At 43.8% G+C, this 20585-nt stretch overlaps 1 protein-coding gene across 4 annotated transcripts in view; it reads right to left on the bottom strand.

The window, feature by feature from the left end:
* CLASP1 (cytoplasmic linker associated protein 1) overlaps positions 1 to 19831 on the bottom strand; it is a 177375-nt gene extending 157544 nt beyond the window's left edge. For 3 of the 4 annotated variants that reach the window (XM_062607122.1, XM_062607123.1, XM_062607124.1), the window contains exons 1-2: positions 19627 to 19817; positions 7153 to 7627 (exon numbers count right to left, since the gene is read on the bottom strand). In XM_062607122.1, the coding sequence (XP_062463106.1) occupies positions 7153 to 7347 (195 nt within the window). In that variant the 5' untranslated portion in view covers positions 7348 to 7627; positions 19627 to 19817. Of the gene's footprint in view, positions 1 to 7152; positions 7628 to 19626 lie in introns of all 4 variants that reach the window. The other variant, XM_062607121.1, reaches the window with a different exon arrangement.
* Between the last annotated feature and the right edge of the window lie 754 nt (positions 19832 to 20585).

The following is a 20585-nucleotide window of genomic DNA, read 5'->3' as shown; positions in this document are numbered from 1 at the left end:
AACTAACATAGTAGAAAAATAGAAATCCCAAAGATATTACACTCTTACAAATACAGTAATCAAGCAAAAGAGGTTCCATTGAAAGACAGACTTCAGCATGAAGAAAACCATAGCATTATGCACCAGCAAATCTACATAGAAAAAGTTAAAGAGGCTTCATAAAACTTCTCTGCTTACAAAATGACTTAATTAAAACCAAAGTCAGATGCAACTAGACCCCACTGCCAGAGAGATCATCACTGGGTGATTTCTTACACTGAAGTTCAAAAGGTGAGATAAGAAAAGCTTTCAAAATCTTCAAGGAATATCCCACAAAGATGACATAAAAGAGTGTGCACACTTTGAGCTCAGAAGCTAATGGGCTTATGTTGGTGAGGGGACCCCAGGGGCTGATTAGTATGTCCTGGCATCAAGAGGACAACAGGACTCCTGTTTGTTGAAAGTGATTTAGAGACTAGCAAAAAATCAAGATGCCTGTAAACCACTGCAACTAACCTCCAGTTCAGCAACGATCCTCAGGTGGAAGTCACAACATCAGGGAAAAAAAAGGATTCTCCACTACTCACCTACTAAACACAAGGGAGCTGGATCCCACAAGCATATGAGTGACTGCTAATTCTCTTCCAGAGGAAATAAGCACATGATCCTTAGGCACAGCATGAAAAGTCTCTGTAAGTCACTTTAGGATTTCTGAGAATCAAAACCAGTACACCTTTTAAAATATTTGGGTTTATTCAAAGTGTTAAGAGCAGTTTCAGACACAGTATCTTACCGATTATACCATACAAAGGACTGAAATGAACTTTCCCTATCACTGCGCATAGTCCTATTGTTCTATAGTGCATATATACAAAATCATCACAAGATCTATCCTAAAACCTATTCCTTTCCAAGAGTTTTCCCATATTCTTGCTGCAGGCAACTTTCATCTCACATCCAGCCTAAATTTACTCACAGCCAGTTTATACCCATTTGTTCTTGTGCTAACCTTGCCCTTTAAATGTAATAATTTTTCCTCCCTCCCCGACGTGCAACCCTCTGATGTATTTATAGACAGCAGTCATATTCCTTCTCAGCCTTTATACTGTAAACTAGACAAGCCAAACTTTTCGTCTCCCTCTGTTTAGGCAGGCTCTCCAACCCCCTAAGCACCACACTAGCCCTTCCCTGCACCTGTTCCAGCTTGAATTCCTTCCTGTTAGGCAACTAGAACTGAACACCACATGCCACAGAAGGACCCAAGAAGGCACTGTACAATAGCATTAGTACACCCTTATCCCCACAGGATTAAATCCCAAATAATCTGCCTTTTCCACCAGTGCATCAGCTGTAACCTTCAGCCTGCAGTCAAGCAATAAACCCAAGGTTTCCCAAGAGCTAGTGAACTGTGCTAGACCTCCAAATAAACCTCAGTGACAAGCACTGTAGTGCAGCAACCGAAACACTACACCAGCATTAAAGAAATAGCTTTATCCTCCCAATTTAGTAACCACAATGGTTCAGTCTCTTGTGTGCTGACCAGACTCTCAGCCTCAGACAAAAGCCTGCTTGGCCTTGCCAATGCTGAGGCAGCCACACTATCAAGCACACAAGACAAAATAGCTCTTAAAAAAAATATAATAATAGTAATCATCCATAAATGACACTTCTAACCTGAACCAGGCACAGCACTAAAATCTTAAAGGGATGTAATATAAATTGGGTCAGAAAGTGAAATCAGGGGCTCATCAAATCCCTACAAGCCAGAAGGATATGCAAGAGATACATTTATTACATATCCCATTTTTTGCTTGTCTTTCACCATCCGCTACCAGCCACTAAACAGGATACCAAAGTTAAACAAGATTTCATGCGTGCCACTAAGGAAACAAACTTCTGTCCTATTTATTTCAACATGGGGTCTCAGCTCTTCACACTCCCTTGGAATCCTGTAGGTTCTCACTATTTAAATTTGACTTTGTAATACCTTGGTAAACAACTGAAAGATACTGTTGTCCGGTACACTCAGGCTTACAAACTTTGTTTGCTTTACACAACCAGTAGCACATCCACATTGCATATAAAACAACTAGAAAATATTACTACTCCACTACACTTCTACCCACCACAGGCAGAAAAGGACAACCCTTCCTGCTACAAGAAGTCATTATTACCTTCTACGAGTTAATAAAAAGCCACAAGAAAACTCTAAATGCTGACTTGCTACAGCAGTTTATTCTTTTTTTTTTCCCTATCCTGAATATGAAGGACTGAAGCTGGTACTAAGTTTGATCTAGCCCAACTGCTACAAATCTCTTATTCTGCCTTGCATCTTCTGTAACACTCCCCATACTGCTGATACCAAATAGATAAGAGCTGCACCATAATCTGATCAAACTACCACACAGAGCACTAAGTATTGGAAAGGCAGGCTCAGCTACCAGCCAGAGAAAAAAAAACAACAGATCAGCTGAACTTGGAATTAACATCAATGTCTATAGGAAACTGGATATCTGAAGCCAAAACTCAGATCTTTCTTAAGCTGAAGGCAGGAAAACCCACCTATTAATAAGGAGCATGCCAGCAGAGAAGCCTGAAAATCAATGGCAGAGAATGCTCTGCAAATGCAGTTTCAAACCCAGTGAGATTTTAGCCTTTCCTAAGATAGCTTCTCTTCCCACAAAAGGAGTTGTCAGAAGCAGTTTCTACCAAGGTGTTTGCAATAAGGGCATATACAAACAATAGGCTCTACTCAAGTCCAGATCTCAAGATCACTCTTCCTCCATAGTTCATTTCTCAGATCTTCTGCGCATCAAAACTAATTTAATTCAATTTTATTAGCAATTACAGCTTCATGGTAAAGAGGTTTTCAGGGATGAAACTGCTAAATGTACATATTACTGATCCTCACGTATTCTCTGCATCCTAAAACTCACCAGCTAATGGACGCTACTTGGAAACCTTTTGTTAGTCTCTTCTTCCTCAGATGAAGTCTTTTTGTTTGGTTTTTTTTTCCCCCTCTGGTGCATTAAATAGTCGAAACACACTTACCCAATTACCATATCAACCCATACCCATGCATCATAATTATTTCTTAAATCAGGTTTTCATCTACCAAATTTAAACCAAAATAAACATGGAATAGAGAACAAATGTGTGCTTATAGTGAACAGCTATTCATCAGCTTAAGTAACTCTAATGGATGTCACTTTAAACTAAGCCTGCACCATCTGTTCTACCCCTCAATTAGCAAAGCCAAAAAAAATTATTCAATACACAGTTTAAAAAAGCCAGCTAATTTATGCATGTAAGTTCTACTTCTCTTCAGCTCAGTCAAGCATGCTCTTGTAATGCTTGATATTCAGAAACAGTTCAGAATGCAAGGCTGCTGTCTCTAACGCTATTAGGAGTTCTCTCAGGGAAAATAAAATTTCCCTGCAATATTTCACCACACAGATTTCTCCACAATACCTCACAATGCATTTTAAAGAGTGCAACCTCTAAGTAACAAGATCAGCTATGAGCTAAACAAGTCTGATCTGAAGTCCTGTACACATGACACAACCCTGCATGCACAGCTCTCACCCTGACAGACTGGGTCTGCCAGCACAGCATCACTTGCTCAGCCAGGCCTTCACAAGCGGAAGCATCCTCAGCCACCTGGGTCTGTTAACCACTGCAATCCCTAACTCCCCTTTGATAGGCAAAGCCCAGTCCTGCAAGCTGCTGGGCACAGCACCTCACACAGACCAAGCTGCACTGGGGCAAAGGGATCATCCCACACAAGGGTGAGCTATTCTCCTTGGCAAGCACAGCCTGTGGAGCGAGAATAGTGCAGCACCAAAAATAATCACTACTTGCCCAAGTGCAGGAAAGCACACCAAAAGTTTTATTCCACTCGGTTTCACTTCAAACTGGTCTCTCCTATCACTGTGGTATTTATAAGAAAGTCTTAAGTAGGACATCTCTTCAATTTGATGGACCCTGACCTGCTCAAAGGCTGTCACTACCAAATCTCTGAGTTCACCCTTGGGTGTTGCTAGTCAAAAGCAAACCAGCAATACCAACAGTTATTTCCAGTGAAAACCTCAACTCCAATAGCACAGGCCACACCACAGGGAAAAGAAAGGTGCAAGATATCTCATATCCCCACTGCTAGATGGGTGCAACAGTACAATACTCACTTGATGTGGAGAAGCAGGCAAGAGGAGGCCACTACCAAACATCCTCAGTTCACCTCTAGGAACACCAGGCTAGTAGAAAACTACTTTGAGATCCTGGACATACTCCTTTATACTATACCTCAAAATGAAAAATTAATGAATGGCACATCCTAAAAAGATGCACTGATCACCAATGAGTCAGGAGATCCTGCATACTTAACATTTCAAAATAATGCCACAAGCACCTCAAAGTGAGATTGTTCACTAAGTACTACTGACTATTTCAGCTCTGACCCTTTGCTATAGGATTGTCAAGCATGAGGACATGCTGAAGCCCCTAACATTGCTGTATTGTTTTGCTTCATGTCTCAAGAGACAGCTCAGTGCAAGCCAAAGCTTAGCAGAGGAAGAAATGGAGTCAAGCAGAACCACCATCCTGAAACAGCACAGACCAAACAAAGCACATGAAGAAATGGAAGAGGCAGGATTTGGTCTGCAGCAACCTGCAATATCTTCCCCAGCCCAACCTTGCTAGTATATCCCACAACCCCTAGTACCCATGCAAACACAGGCTGTATGTGGCAAGTAACTGAGCTCCAGAGAGGAGCAAGAGCTCTCAGAAAATTAATTTTCTCTCTGCAGCATTCTTCTGTCTTCCACCCACCTACAAGTACTGCTGGGAAATCACAGGCCAGACCACTGCCCATTGGGTGCAGTTCAAGCCTGGTCCTTGCAAGCACAGATACGCAGATGGCCTTGCGCTGGACCTCAGTTCCTTGCTCCATACAGCAACCTTTATGCTTCCTTGACTTGAAAAACATTCCGTGCCTTCTTCACCTAAGTCAGCTGCCTGTTACAAAGCAGAGATCAGCGACCAGGTCTCAAGACCACTTCTTAGAGGAGTTTTGGAGTGCCTAGTGCTATGAGAAGTACATCAGGTGTCACTGTTTCACACACTATGTTTTTGCAGATTTGGACAGCAACAAGGAAAGAGAAGCACTTCTTTCCCCCTCCATCATTGCTTTTTTGTTTCTTCAGCTGAAAGAGAAAATAGCCTGCATTCCCAGGGATGAAGTCAAAGACTTCATAAAATAGTGTCAGGTTAAAATAAGAAATACTGTACAAAAAAAACACCAAAGCCTAAAAATGTCAGTGATGGTCACAACTTACATAGCTCACACTTGTATGCCAGTAAGGGAGACAGCCTGAACCCTCCCTGTAAAGACAGAGTCATTTCATCATCAGTTGAGGCTCCTTTTAATAAGACACTAAACTGGATTGCCTCAAGAGATCACTGCTCCTCGGTTCTCGCTGATGCTTCTTCAGTGATAACATATAAGCATAAGTGCTTAGTTAGAAGAGCCCTAGACAGGCAGGAGCCATGAATCAACTTGATGCTGTTCCAAGATAATGGGTCTCTTATCTAAATCCAGTCTAATTCCAAGAGCATACACTTTATGACTGTAGAGTTAGGAAATTTCACATTGTGCAGATGATCTCAAGCTTTGTTTTAGGCTGACACTTTCTCAAATGGAGCGAGGTGAGCAGAGAAACAGACTGCAAATATAATGGCTTTTTCAACTGTGACCAAAAAACTGTAGTTTAGCTCTCCAAATGGCTATACTAGGGCAGTGATGCTCAGCCTTTCACTCTCAAAGCTGTTAAATTAATCCATGAACTGGATCAGGTAACACAAGCTACCCTGTTCTCCCTCACACCAGACAGAGCTGAGCTCCGGAATCCCTATCCCATAAGAAAGCCAACAATAATGCAGATGCAGGCACTAACACAAAAGCAAGAGATTGGCATATGATGATGCACTAAGCCTTGGCTAGATACTGTAAGCAGACCTCACCACATCACTAACCTCCAGATAATCAGCTTGCCCTACTCAAATATTTCACATCCTCCATTACACTCATTCACTGAGAAAACACCCTCCAGACATCCAAGCTGTGTCTCCATTATGCTTACCAGAACCTATTAAACACAGCAAACGCTATCTATAGAACATTCACATTAATGAACAGCCAGCTCAGCAGCATGAGCTCTGGAACAGCCACTGCAGTACAGAAGTGCCATCAGTTTGTTACTGAAGTGAATACCACAGTGAATACTAAGTGTGTAAAAGACTGGGAAAGAGGGTAGGAAGAGAGACAAGTTATCCAGAAAGAAATTCTGCAAACTAAGTGTGATACTGAAATTACAAAGTGCTGCATAGCTCTGCAATCCACATCATAAAATACATGCAAACACCACATTTCCTAACAATTTCAAATTTGCTGTGCTTGGGTTACCATTCCACAGAGAATCATGGAAGTTTGCAAGAGTGCCAGTCTGCAAGAAAAGGAGGAATAAGAACATGGATCCTCTATTGAGACTGTATTGGCTTTGGCGGTTTGCTGGGGTTTTTTCTGTGGGTTTTTGTTGTTCCCATGTGCCAAATAGCTTCTACCACAGCTGTCTGTTGACAGAAATGACGAGAAAATACAGCTGTGCAGAACACACTGACCAATACAATGCAAACTCACAACTACCTCTCAATCAAAATTCCTGTTAAGAGTTTAAATTAATCTGAGGATGTTGAAGTCCAGAGCACTTTTAAACCCAGCAGGATTTAATGACAGTGAAAAATACTGCTGTTTATAAATGCTTTTTGCAGTTTTACTAAATTCCTTAATAAGGCAGGAAATCATCAACATTGCTAACTATGGGATAATCAAAGCATGCCATCAGCTAGTAAGATACACAAAGAAACCAGAATACCAACGTAAAACCACCACATGTAAACCCACTTATTAAAACCCCATTTACTTAATTCTTACTGCCTTGAGTCCTCAATATCATATTGGCTATCAATTACCAAGAAATGGGCCAAGAATGGTTGAGTCAGCATAATTATTAGCTTAAAGAACAGTATATTAGGAAGTCTACCCTGCAACTTCCACTTAGATCAGGCAGCACTTTACACTGCTCTGACTGCAACAACATTCCATTTGACAAGTCTTACCTTATAATTGCTGGAATTGACCCAAGAAGTGGCCAGTCCATCAACCATTTTATCCAGCATAGTCTGATCATGTTCAAGATCAGCTGACTTCTGTTTATCTGAGAAGTAATCTATCAATTCCTGGCCAACCTGAAGTCTCTTTCCAACATCTTTCTGCAGCACCTGTGCTAAGCAGTACTCCATAGTGGGCTCCATGGTGTCTCACAAATACAGCACCAGCAAGAAAGCTAGAGGGCAGCAGGTTCGAAAAATCCCTCTATGAATGTACGCAGGAGGTCGCCTCTTTGTTCGATGAAGGTTACTGAGGGTCTGGGTTTCAAAGATGCAATTCTGAGAATGGCAACAATGCACCATGTGTGTGTGAACAGCAGCTGGCAGGATATTAAAAGTCCAATTTAAATAACTAGTAATAGACGAAACAATGAGCTGTGCTGTACTGTTGAGTCTGCAATAATTCCAAATTCAGCAGTCCATTCTGAAAGAAACGAAGAAGAACAGTATTATAGGTTAAATTAAGACTGGAGCAAAAAAAAGATCGAAAGCATGTCACAAAATAGGTTATTCATATACAGCTGTGAAGCTGTGACAAGCTGCATACGAGCAGCATTGTTCTATTTTTAGGATTCAGACAAGGTAGGTCAGGACAAAAATCTCTGTCTATTCTTTACAACAACAGTTACCCATCAGTTCCCTAGAAGCTTTAGTGACAGACCACAAATCTGGGGCTTCAGTAACAGCTGATTATTAACCAATATTATTGCAACTACCACCATCACTATCTACCCACAATGGTGGAGACAAAATCCTGAAGCAGGTCACCAGGAAAATGCATCTACTTTAAGCAGTGAAAGCAGGAAGAGGTCTGGATCCTGTTTTGATTGTTGGCCTTCAGCAATCAATGCCATCAGCTGGCCAGCAAGATACAGCACTAACACTAGGCTACGGGAATGTAAAATGAGCAGTTTTCAAAAACTAACAGCTCAAGTTGTTTCCAGACTGAATTGTTATATCCCAACCACACACACGTCCAGGAAACAGCACTGGTATAGTCTACATGCAGCTCAAATAATAGTGCCCATGGTGTGCAGAGAACCTAGGCCAGGTCAAACTTGGCTGCCACTCAGGCACAGCATCATCTCCAAAACAACCTGTTGGCTTTCATGATAAACAGGGGAAAAAAAAACAAAACAAATAAAAAACAAAACAAAAAACCCACACAAAAATAAAACCAACCTACAGGCTGTGTGTCTGAGGCTTTGTTATGTTCAAGCACAGAAAAAAAAATCTTGTCCAAGGGCTTCATTAGGAGCCCATCTGCAGCCAAACCAATCTCCCCAGGTATCAAGAGAACAGACCCCAGGCCTGCCCTCCACCCTCCCACAGACCAGGGCTCCCAGCATCATGATACTGCTTCCTGAAGCACTTCCTCATCACAGGTGAGCTCTTTTAGGAGGGGGTAATAAAAATCCAGTGTCTTTGTTTCCTGTCCAATAATACCCAAAGCTAGAAGTGTGCCCTATTTTTCCCACCAGCACAAGGAAAGCAGGTCAAGCTCAGAGCAAGGGAAAAGGCTGTGGAGCAGACACCTGGTTCAACAAACAACTGGAAGGAAGCTGGAGGCACAAGTTCACTAACTGGAAGGACTGGGGCAGCAAATCTAAATACCTTCTGTTTGAGCAAATAAGGCCTTCACAAAGGTCTTAAAACAAAGCCAGTCTGATAGCAGATGAGATGCACACCAGAACCCTAAGCCTGGAAAAGAAAGAACACCTTGCACAGCAGATTATTTCAGATCAATCTCACCTCCATCCTCCTTGGCCAGACTTCAAAACTGCAACATCTTACCACCACCAAGCACAGCATCGAGATGCAGCTGAAAAGCCTGTGGTCTTAAGCTTCCTTTACCCTACAAGTGCTTCCAGACAAGTCACAGCTGCTTGCACTGCTTATTCATAAGGCAGAAGGAGTCACCAAAGAGTATCCCTCTGTTCCAGGCAACCAGTTCAAATCCCTGCTGGCTGACAGCAATCAAAACTGGTTCTGTACATCCAGGGACTCACCTCAGTCAACTGCCCAGCAAATCTTACCAACACCCAGAAGGGATTGTTTGTGCCTGTAGACTAAACTCCCTCCTCAACAGCAAAACCTCACCCCCAGAGCAGCAAGAAAGCATTAGCTGCAAGTGCACACACAGTACCTAGGGCTTTTTAGTGCAGTGATAGCTTACTGCTTGTGACAACTACCCCGACCTGAACTGTCTAAAGAACATACCAAACTCTCATCATTTTGATTCAAGTCACTTCAAGAGTGATCTGACTAAATTCTAAAATTGTCAACCACACTCCAGGACCACTTTCAAGCAGTTGTAAAAGTGCAGCAGCTCTCCTGAGCCTTGCTGTCCATACCTTTGAATATCGGCTCCTGCCCTCTATCATACACTGGTCTTGCTCCTTGCTGCAGCCACTCATTATATGAGGCAGTATTACACACAGGAGGAGTCTTCCAAGCATCTAACAGAAGAGTTCTCACACAGTAGGGCTGCATGGCACCGACTCCCTCACTAGCAGGGAGCTACTGGGGAAGGGGCAGGTAAATGATACTTAGCAGCTCCCATGTTCTAGCTGGAACCTTTCAAGTTAGCTGCATGGTTTGCTTCCGGACTCCAGAAGCTGCACCCATGTTCAAAAGCAGACTCTTCTGTTGAACTGGATAGAACATGGTGAAGTCCCCTAATTGCTTTCAAAATGGAAATGCAGAACTTGCTTAAACTTGAAAATTCAGATTACATGAGGGTGTGACTGACTGTTCGCTACCACAGAATTGCCTTTTTTCATTAACTTAGTGCACAGGCAAGTCCCAACACATTCAAGAAATCATTAATTGGCCATATTGCCATGAGAAAGGAACACTCAAAGTTTCAAATCCTTCTATGTGGTTTTCATTTAAGAGTTTAAGCCTCTGCCTACAAGCACAGAAAATCTTTTAAGCAAACTAATTTAAACAGATTTCTCCCTAAGTTCCTTATTTTTAAAACATACATAGGTATAGGATAAAAATTATGGTGCATTGTAGAAGAACAGATTCACGTCATAGTCTAAAGAAGATCCACTACACATTATGGCACCAAACACACATGGGGAGAAGAGCCAGAAATATCTTTGCATCCTGGGGAAAACAGTAATAGCAAGCTAAGAGGAAAGGGTCAAGCTGGCTTGCATCTACCAGCTAACAGGTGGTTAACTTGCACATTTTTAGCTAAAAAAAAAATAAAATAAAAGCTTTTCCACACTTTAGGAAGTCTGACAACTCCCTCTCTTCCTCACAGGAGGAATCGGAAAAAACACCACCTGAGAAAACCAAGACCCAAGCTGACAAAAAAAATGAACCTCCCAGGCAATGAAGCATATGGCTGCTACATCCCATCAAGTTTGAGATCAACTGCACAGGTGCTCCCCACATCTTTAACAAGCTTTGGAAAACACAAAGCCACAGTCTCAGCCCCAGTAGTCCACTTCTGTTCCTGCAGAATTTAAATGCCATAGTTTTGGGGCAGCAAATGTTAAAAGATACAAACAATTTAGGATGGAGATTTTGAGTATAACCTCTTCCCACAGAAGCACAGTCATGTAGAAGTCAAAACTAACAACTCAATGGCACAGGTTTGGAGCTAGTTTGGAGCTTCTCCAAGTTTTGATAAGGATTGCAAGGACAGCCTCCAAAACGGGGTTTCTCCAATCCTCCTACTAGGCTTATGGCATGCACTCAGGGAGACAGGCAGGCTACATCTGACATAACATCAACATGTAGACAAGATAAGCCAAGAGAAAAATCTATTCTCCCCACCACCCCAACTCTGACACTACAAAAAGAAAGTTCCTTTTTCCACTAATAAACCATTAAAACTATGCAGTTAGACAAAGCCTTTGCCAGTAACACCCATGTTTTCCATCAAGAGCTGTCCAGCAGAAAGCCACAGAGAGGTTTAAGTTTAATGCCAGCTTGGAGCTCAAAATGAAGAATTTAAAGGAGAAAGCAGACAAAGAATGAACAGCCCAAAGTTACTCAGCCCAGATACTACCACCATAACACTACAGAAAGCTGGTACCATTCAAGCAAAGCAACTGGCTCAGCAAGTAGAATAAGTCAATCTAAATAGTAATAAGGAAATACTAGTTACCTGAGATGCTGTGGCAACATTAAACTGAGTACATACGGCAATGATTTTTTTTTTTTCTGTGCTTAGAACCTCAGTGACCCAAGACTAAGTCAAACTGCATTATTTACAATTCTCAAGTAAGACTTTACCTCAGGATAACCTTATAGGAAATTTTAAATCTTCCTCCTCTTGCAGCGAGGAAAGAAACCTGAAGCATGGAAAGAATGCAATACTACTCTCCTGGGCACTTGTCTGTATTTGGAAGGTCTTCCAACATGGCTATTCGACTACCAAAATTACACCCCACTCTCTTCTGCTCTAGTCATAGGGTTGAGTTATCTTTGTCACATTTCACTGCCATCTTCATTTATCAACAAACCAGTGCAACCCACAACCTCCCCAGTCAACTGCTTTAACACAACTAACTCCAGACACAAGCTTAACAGACAGTCAAAATATTACTGCCACTCATGATCGCTGTAAGCAAGAGGCAGTGCCACTCAACAAACGGGCCTTTTTAGTCATCTTCCTGAAGCTATCTTTACCTAATTCCAGCCAGTAAGCTTAACCAGTAAACACTACAACACTACTTTGGTGTCTTTTGGGTTTGGGGTGGTTTTTTTTCTGTACATGGTTAGCTGTAGCCCAGCAGTTGAAGAAATAACACATTTGTACCAACAAGCCTCTTGCTCCACAGGTCTCACAACCTAACTGCATACAAATTCACTTTAAAATTTGTACCTTAAGGTACATTAGACAGACTTTTCCTTGAACCTTGACTTTCCACAGCTCCTCTCCTCCTTCAGATCTCCACCCTAGCCAAATGGAGCAATTTTTCAAGAATAAAAACTATCAGGGATCAAGCCTGCAGTAGTTCACCACTACTGGAAGGTGGGCAGTGTAAATACTTAACTACTGAGCTCACCAGCCAAGCCCCCTTGGCCAGGAAGCTCAGAGCAATTAGAACAGCACCTAGAAAACACATCCTTGTAAGACCGGAGATCTCATCCACAAGGCAGTGTCAAACTACAACTCTGCATGAAGGGTGGTAACTCTCAGCCCTCTGTCCACTCCTTCTCATCTATTTTTGCTTCAACTGGTACAGCTTTTCCCTGCCCAGAAGGGATTTCTGTATCAGGCCTTTACAAAGTATGACACTTACTTAAGCACTCAATCAAGCCTACTTTTCCCTAGATGTGCAAGTAGCAGTGCATAAAGCAGCTGTACTGAGTCTCCAAGCTCAAAGCATTCTTGGTTGTTCAAACACGCACACACCCCCGCCACGAGAATGAGGTAGCAAGCAAAACATCATGTCCTACTTGAAGGAGAAAGCAACCTTTTTGAGGAGGCAAGGCAGTTTGCAAGAAAAACCCATCCAAAATCTGACAGATGGGCTCTCCATTTAGTTCACCTGTCTCCATAAGCAGGCAATAATGTTTCTTTAGCACCTGGGAATATTGCACAATCACTGCGATTATTTTAAATCAATAATTAAGTGTTGCCTTGTAGTTCAGCATCCCCTAATCCAAAGATGGTATCTCAAATTTCCAGACTGACAACTCATGCTTTTCTAATTGGTGGGAGAGCACCATGCTTACCTCAGCATACTAAGCAACTATGACTTCACTTCATGCAGACTCCTTCCACATCCCCTACAGAGCAACTTTAAATGTCTTTAAGAGTAGCCACCACATCACTACAGCCTTGCTGATAAGCAAACCACTGCCCATGCAGATGCAGCTTCCTTGCTGGAAGTGTTGCTAGGTCTTAAACAGAGAGTTTCTTCCTTCTCCCACAGCACCAGCCACACTAAGGAGGAGCTCATAGAAATCCCTACTGCTGATGGCAGCTCCCCCACAGGAGAACTACATCTGGCTGAAGGCTTGCTAGGACTCTGCTAAATATTAGCTGTTCTTCAGACTTGCTTGGATTATTAACTTATCAACTATTAAGGAGCTGATGTTTAAAATATAACCAACCTACACCAGGGCACAACTTCACTCCCATCAGGAAAACTGAGGCAGACTTCTAGGATGAAGACGGCTGAAAGATTTCCAGGACTTAAGCTAACTAAGGCCTTCTAGCCCACACACAATCCTTTTAGGACAGGCGCTAGCTGTAAACGTTGCAATATTCTACCCTGGGTAAGATGAGAGATAAACTTCAAATAACAGGAATTCTTATGCTCCACTAATGTTTTACACTGCTGCCTCGGTAACTGAGTCCCTCATACAGAGCTACTGACTTTAGCAAAGCATCCGTCTTCAAAAAATCTCCACAGTAACAAAGCAGCAGCAAATTAAGACAACTTGCAGGTCACCTCAATGTGAACCCAACCCCTACTCTAATGGAACCACTTTGCAGAGAGGTAGTAACCCTTCAAGAGCAGGTCAGAAAATGAGATGAGCTTCAACATCCTTTGTTTTCCTAATACAACCCCTCTCTGAAACTAGTTTGGCTTTAACAGTGTTTGAAACCAAGGACAAGTCTAGAATGATCTTTCAAGGTCTCTTTTCTTTTTAACTGTTTGAGCTCTGAGACAGCTCAAAATCCTATCATCTTAGAAGCTACTCTGTGAATCCCCTTTGTAGGCATCTCAGTTTATGGTTTCAAGTTGTCACACTATATGGGTAATTTATTAAGGCCTACTGGACTGGGGTGAGGTAGAGAAAACTATCCTCAAGACGATTTATTCCACAAATAGTACCTAAGTTGTGTGTTTGTTTGTATCCCCACTTTCCCCCATTCTAGAGATCTAACCTTACCTTAGAGCCTGCAGAGACTCCATCTCTGACACCTGTGGGGCCCTGGCCAACAAATCCTTACAGCACTGGCTCGCTCCGGCTTCCAACTCTGCAATTTGTCAGAGACAAGGATGCACAGGGTTCCCCAGGAGGCTGTGGTGATCCATCCCAGAAGAATGGAGATGTTGTCCAGCCCCCTTCATACTGCACCTATGAGTTCAGGACAACTCTCCATTGTCACATCCTAACCACTCTCCTGCACAATTCAGCAGCAACACTGGATCATCCAGAAAAATGTGGGAAGAAAAGGAAGAGACTTTAACCTGCAGCTTCATGTGGGTAATGCTTAGCGAGGTTTGGAAGTAGAACACTACTGAGAATTAGAGCAGGGAGGCCCATCACTTGCCAGATTGATAGCAGGATGAATGGCTTCACAGCACACATCTGAATCTTGTCATCTCTATTTGTATTGCAATAGATGAAGTCCCTTAGGCCAAGATCACTAACTTAGCCATTCCTGAAGATGGTAAGCACCTCTTAACCTTCATCAGTCAAAAAAGGTGTGAGAATAACAACAACTTCTAATTTATAACAAAGACTAGGGTAGAAATTCAGTTCCTTTCCCAGAGCCACTGCAAAGCAAGTCTCCAGTGGCAGTGGGAAATGAAGGCAAGGTAACATCCTGGGGAAAGAAAAAAACCCCATACCACCACAAGATCAGGATAATCTAGTTTTAAAGAGATCAGAGGGTTTAATATAAATTCTTTACTCAACCAATCTTCCAGGACCTTGTTATCCCCTACTGATGTATAACTGGCTAATGACACAGAGAAAGTAGCTAAGTTTTTGTGTGCAAGTCCAAGCCAGAACTACCCTGGAAGGAAGTACTTAAGAGACAAGCGCTGGTAGTAAAATGACAGACCGGAATAAAAAAAAATAATCCACAAGATCATACCTCAGGTACCAGCCCTCAAGGGATACTGAGTATCCAACTAATTGTCTTTCAGCAAGATCTCCTCCCTCTGCATGCTACATTGTTTTCTCAAAACATACATGTCCATTTTTGACAATCTTAACAAAATGAGCATGGTGTAGAAGTAAAGAATGGGAAAAAACACTCCATACAGTCTACACCTCAGGTAAGTTCACTCACAGAATGACCTCGGGCAGGCTAGCAGATACTATAACCACAGACAAAACCATCTCCAATTCTAAGACAATGACATACACACTTCTGGCAAGTCATGTCAAGGTGCTGATCTGAAAACCAATCGGATGCCCGAAACTGAACCAGACAGGAACTCTGGTAGGAGCCTGTAACAAACTAGCTATGGGATGCAACAGCAGCAGTTTGCAAGTCAATAGGTTTGGAAGAGGTATTTTCTTGGTCTCTCTTCAGGCTTCCCAACTAATGTCCATCTCTTCCCTCATGACTCTTAACACAAACTTGTCTGCATGATGAAATGAGGATCTTTTACCCCTGTTCTCCAGGACTGTCAGCACACATGTAAACTGTTAGCCAAGGAATGCAACTGTTTACTGGTGCCAGCAGAAACCCCCACCTAGGACTAGTTCAGCTCCAGTGGGTGAAGGAGGGCTATCCTCTATGCTCAGGCATAAGCAGACTCCATTCACCTTGGCATTTGCAACAGCACATAAGTAGATGGCCAAAAACAAACAAAAAAAGCCCCCACACAGGCAGCAAGAGATTGCAGAAAGCCACCACTACACTTGAGACTTGTAAAACGGTGGTGGAGAAAGCACTGGACAACAAAGAGCAGAAAGGGGGCTTGTTTGACAATACAATGAATTGGGCTGAACTCTACTGAAAGTTAAGAGACTGCTGGGCTAAGAAATCACCTGTAATGTTACAGGCAGAGCGACATACCTGGGATTCTTTTCTCCTGCTCAGCATCTCTCTGAAACATAAGTCGGAATCTGACTTAATTTTGATCAGCTCTTTGCCTCAGCAGATCACCGTTGGCTCAGCTTGACTTTCTGAGTTATCTGGGAATCTAAAGCATCCACAAGCAAAGTCTAAAGAGAGGGTGTCAGCTTAAACCTGGAACATGGAAATGCTACACCAGGGACTGGCCTGTTTAGACTGTTCAGCCTGTTATTTTTGCTGGCGGGAGAAGCAAATTAGAGATTTTTAAATCTGCACACTCGCTTCCAATACAATAATGATGATGATGCTTTCCTAACAATTAACGTTGCTGTTCCTACTTGGCAAACTGCTTCTGGATGCAGAATGGGCATTCCCCTTCTTGCAGAGCAAAACATGCACAGATTTGATTAAGCAACAGAACAGGAAACCAGATGAACTCAAACAGCAAGCATGAATTGAGACCAAATCTCCTGGGGAACACCTGCAGCCTCTCAGACCACAAAATCCATTTGTTGCCCTCCTATAACGACACCATCCAGGTTGTTTGGATTTTGGTTGTTTAGGGTTTTTTTGGGGGTGAGTTGGGTTTTTTTGTGTGCGAGTTGGGTTTTTTTGTGTGCATGCAAGAATGCTAGTGCTGCCAAGAGGAGAAAGTGATCACTCACATTTATGATAGAGCCAGACACTAGTGCAGTGCAGAATGCCAAGGAACTTGCGTGTTTAGCTCTTTGGTATGCTGCTGTGCAAAGCTCTTAGCTAGCTCACATCAGGCTTTCAAACAACTTTGAGGACCGATAACAAGTTGGTCCAGTAGAAAATACCCAAAGGGCTGAATGAGCTCCAAGAAACACCCAATACAAACTTCAACGCTGCACAGGTTGATGAAAATTAAGAATCTGAGCAAAGAGCAGCATGAAGTGTATATCATTAAACAGCGGGGTAAAACTAAGACTGCTCTGCAAAGGACTGCCACAAACATTAACCCTTTATCAAGGAAGGAAGCAAACCCCTTTCCTCACAGTTAGACTGCTTACAATTTACTAAAGTCACAGTCTGAAGAAGTTAATGGATAAAATCACTCTATTTTGTTCACTCAGCTGAGAGACCTTTCTATACTTGCCAGCATTATTTTACATGCACTGGCAAGCGCTGTTGGAAGGTGCGCTGGTGCTGTCAGAATCCAGGAGAAAGCTTCAATTACAACTTCCAGCAAAGTCAACATCAGCAAGCCCCTCCAGAGCCACACCAACCAGATTTCCAGCCCTAATCTAGGCAAGGCCTGAGATAATGAGAGACTCAGGGTGACACATGAGCCCAATGCAAAGTCATCCAAGGCCAGAAAGGGACCTGTAATGGCAGTCCACAAGCTTCAAAGCCACATTATTCTCACAAAAATCTGCTTGTATGTTGAAATAGGGAGGTCAACACTTTATCCATCTGAATAGATCCATTATGTCCAATGTCTTTCACACTTCTCATAACACAGCATTACCTGCCCCTAACACAGAGGTTGTTGAGGGCAAGATCCAGCTCCTCATGTTGTAAATCACTACAGAACTGGCCAATTTTGCTGTCAGCTCAACCAACAGCCATGACCAAATTGCCCAATAGCTAGGGAAGGACTGACCAACATACATGAGACACAGATAAATCATCTCAGTTTGAGTATTTTTCTGTTTAAATATCTGGTTTTTCCTAACACTTAAGCTGTATCTCAGATTTAAGATTCCTACAGAACTTGAAAGATGACTGGAGAACTAGCTCATTCGATCACTGGCTCTCTCTGCAACTGCCCCTCTAGGGATTGTCACATGAACTAGAGAAACATCTCCATCTCACAAGCATGCTGCTGTTTCACTTTTAGCACTGTACATTATCAGACAAGCGAAGCAAGGCCAAAGTGCTTAACATCATAGCATTTTTCTTCTTTAAACAAACTTCTGAAGCTGTCTAATCAATTTCAAGGACTTCACAAGAATGTTGCTGGCATCAATGTGAAAAAAAAATCCACTTACACTGGCAGCATTTTTTTTTTAATGTAGAAAACGTGAATATGAAATAGAGAGAGGATCACCCATAGTGACACAGTTAGTCATTACCTTGTCCTTCTCACAACTTCCAGGCTTCAGTCACGCTGACAGGGTTCAACAGAGAAAACAAGCAAAAACTGAACTTTGCCAAACCTAGGACTGCAGCATAAAGCCTTGTTCCGCACAGAGAGCTATGCTGCCATGACAAGGAAAACCCTAAATACGGTAGTACTGTGGTTCCACCCTGCATTTGGTGTAGTCCTTTGCTCTAACAAAAGCTTGCCACTGTTGAAACTTCTCAGATATATTCCGCTGCAAAACTGAAATCCAGTTCAGAATCCCACACAGGATCCCACACTTGCACTTCCAATACCCCTGCAAGATCTTATTTGAGAACTACTGAACTAAACAGTTGATTTGTGTCATCAGGTATCAAGTGACAATACTTTGGTTTGTCTTCAACAGCACCTAGGCAGCATCAAGAGGAGCACGCAAAAGAGATGCAACTGCTCAAAAGATGCAGAGAAATGGTCTGCACTACTCAGCAGCAAAATGGACTCCAACGGATTTGTCTGAGATGCTTGCACAAGCATTGGGATGGAGATCACTTCTCTGCCCTACCAACAGTGGTTCAGCACATGCTTCTTTGCTAAACGTTGACTTACAAAGTAAATCTGCAAGAGACAGGGAAACCTACTGGTCAGAACAACCCTCACATCTGGGAAACCTCTGCTCTACTCCATCACAGGATCCTCATACACTTTTGAGCTTGTCACCCTGCCTCAGCTTACCACTCCTTTCTCAACAGGCTTACAAGGGGGTGGGGAAGGAAGCAGCTTTTCCCTTCCTCACAGATATCTGAAGATATGCATTGAAAACACCTTCATCATAGCCCAGACAAGTCCGTATGAACACAATGACAAGTAACTACATTCTATTTACTCAGACTGAGCACTTTTCTGAAGCATTTTCGCTGTATCTGTTCAATGATGAATCCACCTCTCCGTACAGGCATAAACTCCGAGTCCTCATCTCACTTGCATTCAAAATTTTGATAGAAATAAAAGAAGAAAAGCACGACACGTGCACAAAAGAGCCAAATACAAGAGCTGAATCCACCCAAATCACAAGATGGTTTTAAAAATACAGCAGCCTCCAGGCGTTACCACAATCCCCCACTGCCGAGTGAGCGCAAGGCGGCTGCACTCCGCCTCCCTTCCCTAAGCAATGGTTTGTGCTAGCGGAGACCCTTGCCGGAGGCCTCTGCCCTGCGGGCCGAGCACCACCGCAGGGCTGGCCCCGCAGTGCTATTGCTCCCCCGCCTCTGCTGCTGCTCGGCGGCCCCTAGCCCTACCCGCCGAGAGGCCCGCTCCGCTGCTGACCCGGAGGCAACCAGGGCAGGCCGCCCCCAAGGGACGAGAGACCGAGGGGCGCCACCACAACAGCCGTTAGGCCCCGGCAACCCCGCACCCCCCGGCTCCTCCCGCTGCCGTTACGCTGCCGGATGTCCCCCTCCCATCCAACAAGCCACACCGCCGGGCGACCCCAGGAGTTACCTGCCGGTAGCGGCGCGGGGAGGCGGCGGGGCGTGCGCCTCTAGCAGCCTCCTGGGCCCGCAACACGCATGCGCCCACCGGCCCCCCCCTCCGAAAGGACCATAGAGAGTGAGCCGAAGGCTAGAGAGGACGCGCCTCCCGCGGGTCTCTATGGTAGGTGGTGGAAGCCCCCACAGCTCGGCGGCGGTGAGGTCAGCGGGCGCACTGCGCATGCACTGGGGCGGTACCTTCGCGGCACGCCCTCCGCGGCCGTTACGGGCGGGCTCGGTTGCCAAGGCGACGCTGGTGGCGGCTCGGCGGGAGCCGTTGGGCTGACGGGGCCGGCGGCGGTTCCCTGAGGGAAGGGAGATTAACGCTTCTGCAGGGACAGAGGGCAAGGAGAGGCTCGAACCCCAGTCCTGCCGGATTAGCCTCAGCGGAAGGCTCCAGGAAGCACAGCACTTGTGGGCAGTGTGTGAGAAGCTTGAATGCTGTGAGAGCAATTCCTGAGGCTGGGGCAGGGAGACCTTTGGGGCCAAGTGTTGCCGTGTAGAAGGAAGCCTGGAGCTGCATGTCAGTGCGCAGCCCCTGCTTTTTACGATTTCCTATTGAGGGAAACTGTTTCGTGCAGACTTGATTAAAAAGCAGCATTTAAAAGCATCTTTCTCCTACGTGGAATAGTTGTAGCGCTCCTAACTCTGTGACTGAGGTGAAAATAGAAAACAAATTCCCTGTGCACAGGCTCTTTACTAAGGCCTGGTTGACCATCTTCTTCCCTAGGCTTGTGACTGCTTCTTGTGTTGGTTGTAGGGAACCTTCATTTCACCTCAGACACCCCCAGCCACATCCATCCTCTGTGCTGCAGGAAGCCATTGACCTTCATAAGGTGGTGTACCATTGCAGTTTGCAACAAGTATATAGCCTAAGCCATCAAAACTGTTCATATGCAAGACTGAATGTGCAAAGAATTGGCTCATTTTCAGTCATACCTTCTCAAAATAATAATGCCCTTCTTCATGACTCATGGTTTTGGCATAGGAATGGCTTTGGCAAACCTCCTCCAAAGAATACTGAATTTGC

This window comes from Pezoporus occidentalis, unplaced genomic scaffold, assembly GCF_034315485.1.
Source record: "Pezoporus occidentalis ecotype Australia unplaced genomic scaffold, CSIRO_AGI_Poc_V1 ctg12, whole genome shotgun sequence".
NCBI lineage: Eukaryota > Metazoa > Chordata > Aves > Psittaciformes > Psittacidae > Pezoporus > Pezoporus occidentalis.
This window is presented reverse-complemented; position numbering and strand designations above follow the sequence as displayed.